Source organism: Physeter macrocephalus, chromosome 14 (genome assembly GCF_002837175.3).
Source record: "Physeter macrocephalus isolate SW-GA chromosome 14, ASM283717v5, whole genome shotgun sequence".
NCBI lineage: Eukaryota > Metazoa > Chordata > Mammalia > Artiodactyla > Physeteridae > Physeter > Physeter macrocephalus.
The window spans coordinates 68,194,426-68,209,060 of NC_041227.1; the positions used below are offsets into that span (position 1 = coordinate 68,194,426).

General features: G+C 45.5%; 1 protein-coding gene across 14 annotated transcripts in view; it reads left to right on the top strand.

Moving 5' to 3' along the window:
- The window catches only part of SUMF2 (sulfatase modifying factor 2), a 15,241-nt gene extending 824 nt beyond the window's left edge, over positions 1 to 14,417 (top strand). Inside the window, exons 2-10 of one of the 14 annotated variants that reach the window (XM_007106729.3) lie at positions 4,547 to 4,703; positions 8,032 to 8,146; positions 8,580 to 8,624; positions 8,869 to 9,045; positions 10,366 to 10,421; positions 12,012 to 12,099; positions 12,569 to 12,653; positions 12,840 to 12,984; positions 14,230 to 14,417. In XM_007106729.3, the coding sequence (XP_007106791.2) occupies positions 4,547 to 4,703; positions 8,032 to 8,146; positions 8,580 to 8,624; positions 8,869 to 9,045; positions 10,366 to 10,421; positions 12,012 to 12,099; positions 12,569 to 12,653; positions 12,840 to 12,984; positions 14,230 to 14,314 (953 nt within the window). In that variant the 3' untranslated portion in view covers positions 14,315 to 14,417. Of the gene's footprint in view, positions 1 to 4,546; positions 4,704 to 8,031; positions 8,147 to 8,579; positions 8,625 to 8,868; positions 9,143 to 10,365; positions 10,422 to 12,011; positions 12,100 to 12,568; positions 12,654 to 12,839; positions 12,985 to 14,229 lie in introns of those variants that run through there. The other 13 variants (XM_007106730.3, XM_055090914.1, XM_055090915.1 and 10 more) reach the window with 13 other exon arrangements.
- Positions 14,418 to 14,635: the final 218 nt, after the last annotated feature.

Here is a 14,635-nt window from a genome sequence, read left to right on the forward strand (position 1 = left end):
ACAGTGAGAGGCCCGCGTACCCCAAAAAAAAAAAAAAAAAAAAAAGAATAAAACGATCCTCTCCCGTCCACCACGTACCCGTTGCCTAGTTTAAACGGTTGCCAATTTATGGCTTTAATCTTGCTTCTTTGGGACCCTTCCCACTTTCTCCTTCCCCTGGGAAATTCATTTTGGAGTGAATCGAGGCACGATACAATTTTATTCCTCAATATTTAACTTGAATAGCCAAAAAGACAAGAAGTCACGAAAAAAAAAAGTATCACTCACTTTCCCACCTAAAAAATTAACCGTACTCCTTAATACCATTAAACATTCAGTTAGTGTTCAAGTTCACCTACTGTAAATGTTTTTAAGTTATAGTTTACTTGTTGAATTAGTGTCAAAATAAAATTCATATATTGCTAGTGTGTGTGTGTGTGTGTGTGTGTATTTTCTTGGATTGTAAACTACTTGAGAGTGGAATGTTTTCAAATCATTTTCTTCAATTCTTAGTGTATATATACTAAATATATGTAGTTCTTTCCAGACAGTAGGCTCTCAATGAGTATTTACTGTTTGGGACACGAAAAAGGGTTCTGATGCATGGTCCCAGCAATATTACAAATGATTTCATCAGACAGAAGCAAAAGTAATAGGTAACTAACCCGGACAATCTGAGGGAGGATATTCTTTAGTCAATTAAAGGAGCATTTTCAATTTGGCTCATGTTGACATGAATCTGTCATGTGAATGGCAGCACTGGGTCACATGAAGAACAGGCTGGGTGGGGCAGGACAGACACTGCATTTGTTTGACAATCGCCTTGTCCTGAATACACTTTTGAAGTCACCTACTGCATATCTTTCTCTACTCATCTTTTTAATATCCTAAAGAAATCTATTCTTAATGATCAATTGGAATTAAAGAAGAGCACAGACATTTCAAATTAAATATCTTAATTAAATGCACATCTGAGAACCTTAATTTAATGTATTACCTAAAGCTCATGTGCTCAAGACATCTTAATTTATGCTGAGTGCAACTGTACCTCGTTCTTTCACTTCAGGCAGTAAATGGTGCAGGTGGCCTCTTAACCTCCTTAATGGAGAGCAAATTTTCTATTATAAAACAATACTACACATGCAAACAGCCTCTATTTATTTTCAAGTATAAACTGTTTATTGTAGGCAGGTCATTAAGTCTTAATGACTTACTTTTTTAATATTTGAGGCACTCAAGCCAAGCATTCATAAACAAACAGAAGAGTATGCATTACGATTTTAGATTCTGGGATAATTAATAATGACTTAGTTTAATTGAGGTTAAAGTAACCTTAAGACTTCAGTAAAAGTTTTAAAAATCATGTTTTCTCTGAGAAAGAAAAGGTCTTTTACTGCCAGCCAGAAATATGGTTAATAGAAGCATATATCATAGGAAGACACGTGCTAAATTCCATATTTTCTATTTTCTGTAAAGTTAGCTTTCTAGTAGCGCGCTAATTTTAAGAAGCTAAAAAAAAAAAAACCTCTTCGCATATAAGTTTTTTAATGAAGGAAGTTTGCTTCCTATTGGCTAAAACAAGACTTCTTTACCTCAAACACACTGAATAGCTTTTCCTTTAATGAGTGTGCATTTCCTTCTTTCCTTCCTTCCTTCCTTATTTCCTTACTTCCTACCTAGAGAATCATTAATTTTAGAAATAATTCAGTAAATTATATCGATATAATTTCTACTGCTTTGGATCTAGGAAATTTTACTTTATTATTGCACGTAGGTAAAGGAAATAGAGTTGGCTACCAAGGGAATTAAAGATTATGCCCAAGTATAATACAAGAAGTTGGATGATTTGGAAGAGCATCTTGAAAACCAATCATGCCACCTTCATTAAGACAGTAAAACATTCTTTGGTGTCTTAATTTAGAGCAGCAGGAAACAAATAACAAGTGGAAAAAAATCCTCGGGTGTTTTCATAGGAAATGTGTTAAAATAACAAAACACCCTCAAGATTTAAAAAATATTTTAGATGCTTGAGTTTTCACCTAATGAATGCCGTATCTATCTGAGTTCACTGCAGACATATGTTGTACTTGGTATAAAATGATAAAGCATGCATAAGGTTTGAGAACTTGAAGGTATGGGGTAAAAGCGATACAATCACTCACTTTCCCACCTAAAAAATTAACCGTACTCCTTAATACCATTAAACATTCAGTTAGTGTTCAAGTTCACCTACTGTAAATGTTTTTAAGTTATAGTTTACTTGTTGAATTAGTGTCAAAATAAAATTCATATATTGCTAGTGTGTGTGTGTGTGTGTGTGTGTGTTTTGTTTTGTTTTGGCTGTGTTGGGCCTTCATTGCTGCGCGTGGGCTTTAGTTGCCGCGAGCCGGGGGCTACTCTCTTCTTTGTGGTGTCGCGGCTTTTCATTGCGGTGGCTTCTCTTGTTGTGGAGCACGGGCTCTAGGCTCATGGCCTTCAGCAGTTGTGGCATGCAGGCTCAGTGGCTGTGGCTCAAGAGCTGTAGAGCACAGGTTCAGTAGTTGTGGCGCACGGGCTTAGTTGCTACGCGGCATGTGAGATCTTCCTAGACCAGGAATCGCACCTGTCCCCCCTGCATTGGCAGGCAGATTCTTAGCCACTGCGCCACCAGGGAAGTCTCTGTATGTTGTTTCTTAACTCCCTTTTAATCTGAGAATTTCCTGCTTTCTCTATTCCAACCCTCACCCCCCTTAAAGTGGACGAAATCATGTGTGAGTGTGTCAGAATGAAAATGAGAAAAGGGCCAAAGATGGGATACTGGGGAACATGAAAAGATGTGGACTCTGCCTTTAGGGAAATTATAGCACTTAGACACTGTTAGGTAGAAACATAACAAAATAGTACGTCAAGCCAGAGAAGTGTGACCTTTTGGAAATAGCACTGACCTGGAAGTAAGGAGACCTGGGTTTCTCCTGTTAACTAGCTCTTTAAGTCATTTCCCTTTTGGGTTTTGGTTTCCTCCTGTCATATGAGGGGGTTGAAATAAAGATCCTTTTAATTCTATGATTTTTGGAGGTATCCAAACAGCAAGTGTAAAGCAGTTCATTCAGTCATTTGATGATAATTATTGTGCCCTTGTGCTAGGTGCCAGGGATACACGGGCAAAACAGATGTAGTTCTTTTCTTTCTGGAGCATATGATATAATGGTGAAAATCATTACGAATTGATGAGTTCAGACAAGAAAAGGAAGAGTCAGAGAAACATGCACAGTAGTATGGGTAGAAAGTTGATAGATGTATTTCAGAGTATAGTGTCTAGATTTATCTCGCTGGGACAAAATGTTGTCGTGCAGAAGAATAGAGAGGTAAGGAAAGGAACTAAACATTTGTTGAAAACCTACTGGGACTTCCCTGGTGGTCCAGTAGTTAAGACTCTGTGCTCCCGGCGACTTCCCTGGTGGTGCAGCGGTTAAGAATCCGCCTGCCAATGCAGGGAACACAGGTTCGAGCCCTGGTCCGGGAAGATCCCATATGCCGCAGAGCAACTAAGCCCATGTGCCACAACTACTGAACCTGCACTCTGGAGCCTGTGAGCCACAACTCCTGAGCCTGTGTGCTGCAACTACTGAAGCCCATGCACCTAGAGCCAGTGCTCTGCAACAAGAGAAGCCACCGCAATAAGAAGACTGCGCACCACAACAAAGAGTAACCCCCACTGACCGCAACTAGAGAAAGCCCGCGCACAGCAACGAAGACCCAACGCAGCCAAAAATAATAAATAAATAAAAATTAAAAAAAAAAAAAAAAAAGACTCTGTGCTCCCAATTCAGGGGGCCTGGGTTCGATCCTTGGTCAGGGAACTAGATCCCACATGTATGCCACAACTAAGAGTTTGCGTGCAGCAACTAAGACCCGGCACAACCAAATAAATAAAATTAATTAAAAAAAAAAAGAAAACCTACCATGTGCTAACCATTTCATACATTATTTTAATACAGCCATGCATTTGAGTTAGATATTATCCCCATTTTATAGATGAAGAAATTGAAATCCAGACTAAGTAATTTGCCCAAGGTCACCCAGCAAATTAAGTGACAGACAAGAATTTAAAGCCAAATTTTTTTTTAATAAATTTATTTATTTATTTAACGTTGGCTGCGTTGGGTCTTCGTTGCTGTACACGGGCTTTCTCTAGTTGCAGCAAGCGCAGGCTACTCTTCATTGTGGTGTGCGAGCTTCTCCTGGCGGTGGCTTCTCTTGTTGGGGAGCACGGGCTCCAGGCGTGTGGGCTTCAGTAGTTGTGGCGCAAGGGTTCAGTAGTTGTGTCTTGCGGGCTCTAGAGTGCAGGCTCAGTAGTTGTGGCACACAGGCTTAGTTGCTCCGCAGCATGTGGGATCTTCCTGGACCAGGACTCGAACCCGTATCCCCTTCAGTGGCAGGCAGATTCTTAACCACTTCGCCACCAGAGAAGTCCTAAAGACAAATTTTTTAAGCCTCCATTGTTTTTTTCATTATAGCATTATGAGTTTTACATATGATCCAAATATTGCCACTTCTTTTATATATATTCGACTCTTTTTCTCTGCAGGGAGTGGGCAGACGACCAACATGGTCCAGCTACCAGGTGGGAGATTCCAGATGGGAACAAATTCACCAGATGGCAGAGATGGTGAAGGACCTGTCCGGGAGGTCACGGTAAAACCCTTTGCCATCGACATATTTCCTGTCACCAACAAAGACTTCAGGTACATCCAGTGTTCTTCCAGGAGAAGTAAAGGCTATTCTAATCTTCATAATATTTAAAAGGAGATTAGCTTGTTCACTTCCACATATCATCTTTGCAATGGTACAGTGAGATAAGCGTTATCTGCGTTTTTAAGATGAAGAATCTGAAGTCCAGGGACTTCCCTAGTGGCACAGTGGTTAAGAATCTGCCTGCCAATGCAGGGGACACGGGTTCGAGCCCTGGTCCGGGAAGATCCCACATGCCACGGAGCAACTAAGCCCGTGCACCACAACTACTGAGCCTGTGCTCTAGAGCCTGCAAGCCACAACTACTGAAGCCCTCACGCCGAGAGCCCATGCTCTGCAACAAAGAGAAGCACTGCAGTGAGAAGCCCGCGCACCACATCTAAGAGTAGCCCCCGCTCACCGCAACTAGAGAAAGCCCGCGCGCAGTAACGAAGACCCAACGCAGCCAAAATTAAAAAAAAAAAAAAAAAAAGTATCTGAAGTCCAAAGTTTCTGTTAGTGGCAGAGCTGGGCCTGGAACTCAGATCCTCTGACTCTTGAGCCAGTGGATTGTCCAGTGCACTGGGCATAGCGCTGAGAAATATGGGCAGAAGTCAGACACTCAACAGAAACCTCTGCAACAGGGGAGAAGGAATTGGGAGAAGGGTCATAGTAGCTGAGAGTCCCTTAAATTCCCTTTACATTTACTTAGGGAAATGGCATTGTTTCCAGAATCAAACATTTTGGTTCCAGCTTAATCTAAGAAGCCATGTTGAGCTGCGTCAGTGTCCCCAAGGTGATATGTTTTGGGTAGGCCAAAGTAGAAAATGATCCAGGACATATCTATAACTTACCCTCAAATGGTAGAGAAGGGAGTGTATAGAGAGGAGAGGGAAAGGAAGAGGAGGGGATGGGAAGACAGTAAGGCAAATGTGAGAAATGACTTAAATGTTACATTTGTGGACTTAAAACTTTTCAGGATAAAAAGTTTTGGGGAAAATTTGATTCAGGAGACACAGGCTGAAATAAGCATAAGGATTGTCAGTATACTCCTCAGGCCTTTTGACTCATTGGTTCCACCTCTAGGGATTTGTCTTGAAGAACTACAAGTCCAAAAACATTTAGCTACAAAACGTTTAGCTGTTGATACAACGCTAGTACCTTTACAATGTCATCTTGTAAAGAAATGTTAACAATTTTAGGATCTCTTAAACATATTGTATCAATATAACAGACTACTTAGCAGCCCTTAAAAATCCTGTTGTCAAAAAGAGATAGCTTTCTAGCATGAGAAGTGGCTGAGGCTATTATTTAACATATTGACTGCCCTTGTGTCATTTTTTTTCACATTTAAAATGTGCCACTGAAGTTTTAAATTCGACAAGACAAGCTTACAAACCTGAAAATAAACTTGAGAGAACATCAAAAAAAAAAAAAAAAGAGATAGTTCTGAAGTGTTAAGTGAAGAAAGTAGGTTACAAAATACTAAATAGGGTATGATCCCATTTTTTATAACTGTATGTATAGAATGTATATGCATTAAGAAAGACTTGGAAGATGCAACATGGCATTAGGTGACGGATTCTGCTCATGTTTTTGTGACTTCCAAAGGAAAATAATTACAGGAAGCACCTTCTGAAAGCTATTTAAAAATCCTTGGTTGTGGGGTGAAAGGGGAGAGAATATGGACAGGTATATCTTAGTTGGTGTGATAATGGATGATTTTAGTTTTTTTCTTTTTACCTACCTCTATTTCCTCATTTTTCTATAATATGATTTTACATATGCTTTAAAAAAATATTTTTAAACAGGAAAGTTATTAAAATGAAAGGAGAAATCACTTCTGATCAGGCTTGCACCGCATCATTACAACCAGAAATAGCTAGCTAGGTAGGTGCATTCTTTTTTTAAAAAAAATTTAATTTTATTTATTGATTTTGGCTGTGTTGGGTCTTCGTTGCTGCGTGTAGACTTTCTCTAGTTGTGGCGAGTGGAAGCTACTCTTCATTGTGTAGGCTTCTCATTGCGGTGGCTTCTCTTGTTGCGGAGCACAGGCTCTAGGCGCGCGGTTTTCAGTAGTTGAGTCTTGCGGGCTCTAGAGCGCAGGCTCAGTAGTTGTGGCGCACGGGCTTAGTTGCTCCACGGCATGTGGGATCTTCCTGGACCAGGGCTTGAACCCATGTCCCCTGCATTGGCAGGCGGATTCTTAACCACTGTGCCACGAGGGAAGCCCTAGATGCATTCTTTTATATTTTAAATTGACCTTTTATACTGTGGAAATATAATGTCACCTTCAGTAAGCCCCTAAACTTCGCTTAGAACCCTAATCTGTCCTTGCCTCTCTGGTAAAAAAAGAGTCTCAAACCGTTCAGGTGGTCAGAGGTCGGTAAATAGCTGTTGCTACCAGATCTCATCTCCTCCTCCATTCTCAATGCCCCTTTGATGGGTGAACAATGTCTTCTCATATCAGAGGTCTGGCACAGATGGAGTACTCTTAGCCCAGTGAAAACAATCCATCTTAACCCTGGAAATCTGCTTGCTGAAATTTGCTCAGCCATACCAAACTATATGAAAATCCATTCTAAAATCTCGGCAAGTCATTTTTGTTGGACTCAATCTCCCTCATCTGTTAGAGGGCGATAATAACCCCTGTTCTGCCTCCCTCCTGTGATGGTTGTGACATTAGGCATGTGACGAAGACCTTTCCGAAGAGAGACCCATTGCCACCCTTGAATCTTCTCAGCAGCTTTATTCATTATCTCCCAAAACTGGAGGTAACCCAGACGACCTGCAACTGGTGAATGGATAAACAAAATATGGCCTGTACGTCCAATGAAATACTACTCAGCAATGAAAGGCAACAAACTGCCAAAAAAAAAAAAAAAAAAAAAGGAATCTTGGAAGCAGTATGCTAAGTGAAAGAAGCCAGACCCCCAAAACTACATACTCTGTATCATTCAATTTATGTGAATTTATATTCTGGGAAAGGCAAAACTATAGAGACAAACAACAGATCAGTGGTTGCAGAGGCATAGGGGAATTTTGGGGGGTGGCTGATGGAACTGCTCTGTATCTTGATTATGATAGTGACTACGTGCTTTGTCACAACTCACAAAACTCTACAGCAAAAAGAGTGAATTCTCCTGTTTGTGAACTGCACACACAGCAACAGGTTTTAAAAGAAACTCTGCTCAGGCTCTCAGGTTAATTCCTTGTAGTTCATGAAAATTCTGTGATGTGTAACTAATAGGATAAGGGTGTATGAGGTTTTCTGGAGCAGGAGAGGGTGAGCGTGGAGCACAGAACCCTATTAGCTAAACCGTATGAAACATCTCTTTTCAGGGAGTTTGTCAGGGAGAAAAAGTACCAGACAGAGGCTGAGGTGTTTGGGTGGAGCTTTGTCTTTGAGGACCTTGTCTCTGATGAGCTTAGAAACAAAGCAACCCAGAAAATGCAGGTAAGAGAACCTAGGTTTGCAGCTGAGGGGATGGGAGTGGGACCTAGACGGAGAATCCTGTGGGATCTGGGGTCCCCTGGGCCACAATAGAGAATCAAACCTGAGAACCAGAGGCAGGGAGGAAGCAAGAGAGACCCACCCTGGAAGAGTCAGATGAACACACACTCCCAGGAAGTTCACCCTGTGCTCGTTTCTGTATAGAGAGACTCTGTAAAGATGCAGATACACACAGGGTTCAAGATACTCCCTGGACCAGCAAGAGAACCTCTTGAGAAGCCTCCCTCCAATACGGGTGGTGAGATTTTGGACACAGCCTCGCTTGGACCACCTGAGTCTCAGCCTGAAGTCTCTGCTTTGCCTCCTGGGTGTCAGTCAGGAAGGTGCCCTCGCTGGGTCAGAGCATCTTTTTAGTCGTGTTCCTTCCTTTTTGCAGTCTCTCCTCTGGTGGCTTCCAGTGGAAAGGGCATTCTGGAGGCAGGTAAGGGTTGGTTCCTCTACTTTGTTTTCTACCCCTGTTGACTCTTGGGAAGCCTGGCTTCCGTAGACCCTTGCCCATCTAGAAATACTGAGTTTAAAAGGATGACAGAGAAATTTCAGGGAAGCAGCCAAGCCACCCTGTTTTCTCTGCCCTAATCCTTTTACCCCTGACCCATTCCATTTCTCCCTTTCGTCTCATGTTTCGTCTCCTTCTTTCTGACTCTGGACCTCTCCTCACTCACCAGGCTCTCTCTTCCCACTTCCTTGCTCCATCTGTGGTAAAAGCTGAACTCAGGCACCCTAAGCCTAGCCTTCCTCAGACTTCCACGAGCTCCCAGAAGCTTGTCTCACTTCATCCTGGCTATCAGCCTGCAGGTCCCGGCTCTGGCATCCGAGAGAAACTGGAGCTCCCAGTGGTACACGTGAGCTGGAATGATGCCCGTGCCTACTGTGCTTGGCGGGGGAAACGGCTGCCTGTTGAGGAAGAGTGGGAGTTTGCTGCCCGAGGGGGCTTGAAGGGTATAGAGATGCCATGCGATTTCCCTTTATTCTTTCTCCCCATCCTGCCTTGCATGGGGGGCTTTAAAGGGTGGGACAGGTTTGTGCTCCCTAGAGCAGTGCTGCTTCTTATTTATTTATTTATTTATTTATTTATTTATTTATTTATTTTTGGCTGCATTGGCTCTTCATTGCTGCACGCGGGCTTTCTCTAGTTGCAGCGAGTGGGGACTACTCTTTGTTGCGGTGCACGGGCTTCTCATTGCGGTGGCTTCTCTTTGTTGTGGCACACGGGCTCTAGGTGTGCGGGTTTCAGTAGTTGTGGCTCTCAGTCTCTAGAGCGCAGGCTCAGTACTTGTGGCGCAGGGGCTTCGTTGTTCCACGGCATGTGGGATCTTCCTGGACCAGGGCTCGAACCCGTGTCCCCTGCATTGGCAGGCGGATTCTTAACCACTGCGCCACCAGGGAAGTCCCGAGCAGTGCTTCTTACACTGTGTAGGTGATGGACCAGTTGTTGGTGGTGTTATTTCTAATCCATCTCAGACCAATACTTCCATAAAATAGCATAAAAATTAGTAACTGGAAAATGGAATGAAAAAAAAAGACATATTTTTTTAATTATTGGAGAGTCTACAGACATGTTCCATTTCAATAAGTATAATCAGAACAACATAGCATAGGGAAAAAGAAAAGGATTACCTATACTGTATACCTTTTCCATAGCTGTATAGGGATTAATATAACGTTGCTCTTTGCTTATAACTTTGTTAGTTTGCAATCCTAGCTAAACAGAAAGTTAGAGTGAAATAGCAATTTCCCATATTCAACACCTCCACACAGTCTTTGAATGAACACTGGCTATACCAATAGTCAAAGTTATTAATGTGATAAATGAGGTTGCTTGTTCATTTATCCAGTCTTAAGTCTAACGAACAAGTTTCTCCATGCTTACTCTCAATTTCTGTACTTATCCCAGCATGAGCTGGTAACAGATAGTTTGCAGAATGGCATTGGTCAGAACCACACCTAGAATTGTCCTGTCCTGGAGCAAATCAGAAGCCAGGGCCTCCGAGTGCAATACTGTGAGTGGAAGGGAGGGGAGTGGGAAGTAAAAGTAAGTAATCTTACTCTTCTGTTCTCATCACTTCCTTACTTCCTTTCGGTTGCCTCGCTCTTTCTGCCTTTCCCTTCTTCCCCAACTCCTCACCTCTCCCTCCTCTGCTGTCTCCTTGCCCTCCTGGCAGGTCAGGTTTACCCCTGGGGAAACGAGTTCCAGCCAAACCGCACCAACCTGTGGCAGGTAAGACACACGTTCCTCACTCCTGTTGCTTCTCAGAGTGTTGATTGAGACCTGCTGTGGGCTAGACACTGTGTTAGGCTGTGGGACTCAGAGGCCTTCGTGTTCTAATGAAACTGAAAGCTGGTAAAGGGGTAAAGCAGAAGACAACGTGGTAGGGCTGTATAGTGAAGATGTGCAGCGTGTGCTGGGGCGTGTGCTGGGAGTGTGCTCTCTTGTGCTGCAAGAGCAGGGCGTGACTTCACAGTGAACATGCCATTTGAGCTGATTGAACCGGAGTTTGCCACGAGAAAAGTGGAGGAAACAACATGCATGTCAGCAGTGGATTAGGAAAGGGTGCTGTGTGTTCAGAGACATGCCAGACCCGGAGAGGCTAGCGCACAGGGAAACAGGAGGTATAGGAGATGAAGTAGGCAGTGGATTGGAGGCAGATTACGAAGGACCAGGGGTGCCAAGATGTGGTTTTAGATTTTACCCTCCAGGCAGTGGGGAGCCGACAGAGGTCTTGAAACAGGGGAGCAACAACATCACTTTGATTTGGGGGATGCTGATTGTTGAAAATTCGTGTGGGATCAAGTGAAGTAGAGCTGCAGGAGGTCTCTGAATCCGAGGCTGCGGCCATGGCCCGGGGATGTGAACACTTGCATGACGTGGAAGTGAAATCGAGAGGAAGCCAGGTGGGAGACGCCTGCCTGAGAGGAGAGACAGGGTTTGGTACTTCGCCAAACATGGAGGAGTGGAAGAGAGAAGGACTCAAGCATGAATCCAAGCTTGGGCAAGAGGGTGCTGGTGTGACCATTATCCAGAATAGATAATATGCATGTTGGGGGTCATAGGGACAGAACTTGGTCGGTTTAGGATCAGCCTAGCTTAAGCCGCCTTTGGGTCATGGATGTGCTCAGTAAGAGGTTGAAAGTATGCGTTTGGAGCTTAGGACAGAGGTCTGGGTCAGAGCCACTGGTTTGGAGTCAACAGCATACACTGTAGGCAGGAATGACATCCCCCAGGGGGACTCTGCAGCATGAGGGGAGCCCAGCACCAGCATTTTAGGGTGAAGCCTTGAAAAGGATAGACTGACCTTTTAGATGATCTTGGGATCAGAGCTTTGCAAAAAGTCTTATCTGACTTATTCACCATGGGATCTTTGATAAATTAACTGTTTTGAGTCTCAGTTGCTAGCTTTGTTTTTTGGCTGTGTTGGGTCTTCGTTGCGGTGCGCGGGCTTCTCATTGCAGTGGCTTCTCTTCTTGTGGTGCGTGGACTCTAGGAGTGCGGGCTTCAGTAGTTGTGGCACATGGGCTCAGTAGTTGTGGCTTGTGGGCTCTAGAGTGCAGACTCAGGAGTTGTGGCACACGGACTTAGTTGCACCGTGGCATGTGGGATCTTCCCGGACCAGGGCTCGACCCCGTGTCCCCTGCATTGGCAGGTGGATTCTTAACCACTACACCACCAGGGGAGTCCCAGTTGCTAGCTTTTTAAAGGGAGAAAATACTTGCCTTACAACCTGGTCAGGATTAAAGACATAGATGTAGCAGCCCTAGCACATAGTTGGCGATGAGTAAATTGAAGCCCCTTCATCTTCCCTTTCATAAGATCAGCCTCCATAGAGCAGGGCCAGCTGAACTCCAATTCAACGAGAAGCAGAATGAACAAGCTGAACAAGTTGCATCAGCAAATACAGGTTACTTTTCCAGAATCTTGGCGGTAAAAAGCAGGAGGTGAGGAAGGCAGGGTCAGAGCAGATGAGGGAGAGTTAAGCCTGTTGGTGGTAGAAGGGAAAGCGATGGTACAGGGGAGCACAGGATGAGCATCTTGTTCCTGAGGAGACGGGTGCAGGTCATGGAGGAGGGGAGGCAGAGCCTGTCTTCTCAAGGCACATGGGGAGGAAGTTGAGAAAGTGGGAGTGGGGCAGGCTGGTGCGGACACAGGGGAAACGACACACTTCCTTATCCAGTCAGGAGGTCATGGTGGAGGACATGAGGCAGCTGGTTTGGGAGCTCAGGGTGGGAACCTCGGGTCACTGCCCCATGCCCTTCCCCTACCGCAGAGGATACCGCAAGATGGCCTTGGTTTAAACTCCTCTGGGCAGGTGGGAACAGCTGCCTTGGGACGGGATGGTAAATCTTTGAGCCTGAATTTCTCCCCCTCAGGGAAAGTTTCCCAAGGGCGACAAGGCTGAGGATGGCTTCCACGGAGTCTCCCCGGTGAACGCTTTCCCCCCACAGAACAACTACGGTAAGATTGCTTGTCGGGTTGCCTTCAGCGTTCACAGCTTGGCTGGTGGGATGGTCCTGGCTGAAAGATGAGGAGGAGAGAAGCAGCACGCAGCACCGGGAAGCGTTAGCTCCCCAGGGCCGTTGATGGCCAGGAGGGGCGGGGGTGGCGCTCCCAGCCTGGACCAGACCCACCACTGTGCTTCAGGGCTCTCTGACCTCATGGGCAACGTGTGGGAGTGGACAGCGTCACCATACCAGCCTGCCGCCCAGGACATGCGTGTCCTCCGGGGGGCGTCCTGGATCGACACGGCGGACGGCTCTGCCAATCACCGGGCCCGGGTCACCACCAGGTGAGGGGCTGAGGGTCTGGGTCCTGGTCTCCCAGAGCACAGGTGGCACCAGATCTGGCATGGCCACCGCTGCCGTGCCTCCCCCTCCACTGGGGGCTGTGGGTACAGAAGAGGAAGCAAGCCACACTTGCCATGAAAAGCCAAGAGCCCGGGACTGCTGGTGCCTTTTCCTGCCAGCCGTCAGCACCAAGGCAGACTCTATGTCCAGCATCTTAATTGTGTGGTTTCCCCTCTTGTCCTCTGAGCTAGGCTTGCAGAGAGAGGGAAGTGGAATGGCTACATTGATAGGTCATGGCCAGGGGTCATGGAAATATTGACTCTTCCAACGAGTGTGCACATGAAAAGTCATTTTCTACAACCATTTTGTTTTACAATCAAGAAAAAATAGGCTCAGGGAGGTCTTGGAACCTGCTCATTTCACACAGATGGCTAGTGGTGGCACCTGAATGGCAGAGTCCCCGGCTCCTGAGTCCCCTTCTAGGACTTTCTACTTTGTTCATCTGTAGATTTATTTTGGTTAATCTCTCTGCAACTCCTCCTGCTCCTGGGTTCCATAAGGACTGTCGAGAAGCCACTGTTCCTGTGGCCTCAGGGTATCAGTTTTGCAGGCGTTTCTTTGATACGTTGAACCCCCTGGATTTTCCTCACCTTTTTCTTTAGGACAAAGTAGTGGAGAAAGTATTGGCCTGGGGACCAGGAAACTGGGTTTGCCACTGATTCTGTTGTGCCACTGAAGCAGTGGTTGGTCTTGGGCAAGACATTTAAATATTTCTAGTGTCTGACTCTGGGTCTGGGAGATGCTGAACAAAACACGCCTTCGAGAGCAGTAAGGGAAATGGCAAATGAAGGAATACATGTGAAACTTCTTTGGAAAGTGTGAGGTACTGATTGGTGCTATGATAGTCTCACTTCTTGCCGACAGGTTTTTTTCGGCTGAGTTATTCTAAACTACCGACAGTCGAAGTTATTACTTGTGGCCTTTCCTTCCTTCCAGTTCAGTCTCTCAGGACCACCCTCACTTCCTCCACTGTGTCCCAAGGTCCCTTCTTACCCCTTTCCCCCAGGAATGGCACACCCTCAGGCCCTACCCTCACACTAGGTTTCTTTCCAGACTGTGTATGCCCCCCCACCAGTCCTTAGGCGCCCCAGACAGCAGGCCCTGGGAGCTGGAGCAGGAGAGTTGGGTAAGGCCCCGGGTCCCTTTCTCAACAAATGTCCATTCTCTCTCCCCTTCTCTGGTGGCAGGATGGGCAACACTCCAGATTCAGCCTCAGACAACCTAGGCTTCCGCTGTGCTTCCAGTGCAGGCCGACCACCTGGGGAGCTGTGAGCAGCCACACACAGATGAGAAGAGTCCCCCGTGGCACCTGTGGCACTCCCTGGCCACATGCCAAACACAGCCAAACTCGGGACTATGTCCATCCCCTCCCCCATCCTCTGTGGCACGCACTTCTCCACCGGGCAGGAAAGGACCCTGACCTCCTCGGAGGGGCGCCACTGTCTCTTGGAGAAGGGGCCCAACTTACTGATTGTGCCCGGGAGCCGGATGTTTCTCTTAGAGGTCAAATATTGACCGTATGGGGGCCACATTCTCAAAACGGTTGGGGCACAGTGTGCTCTGAAAGGCAGTTTATGAAAAACTTTTAAATCT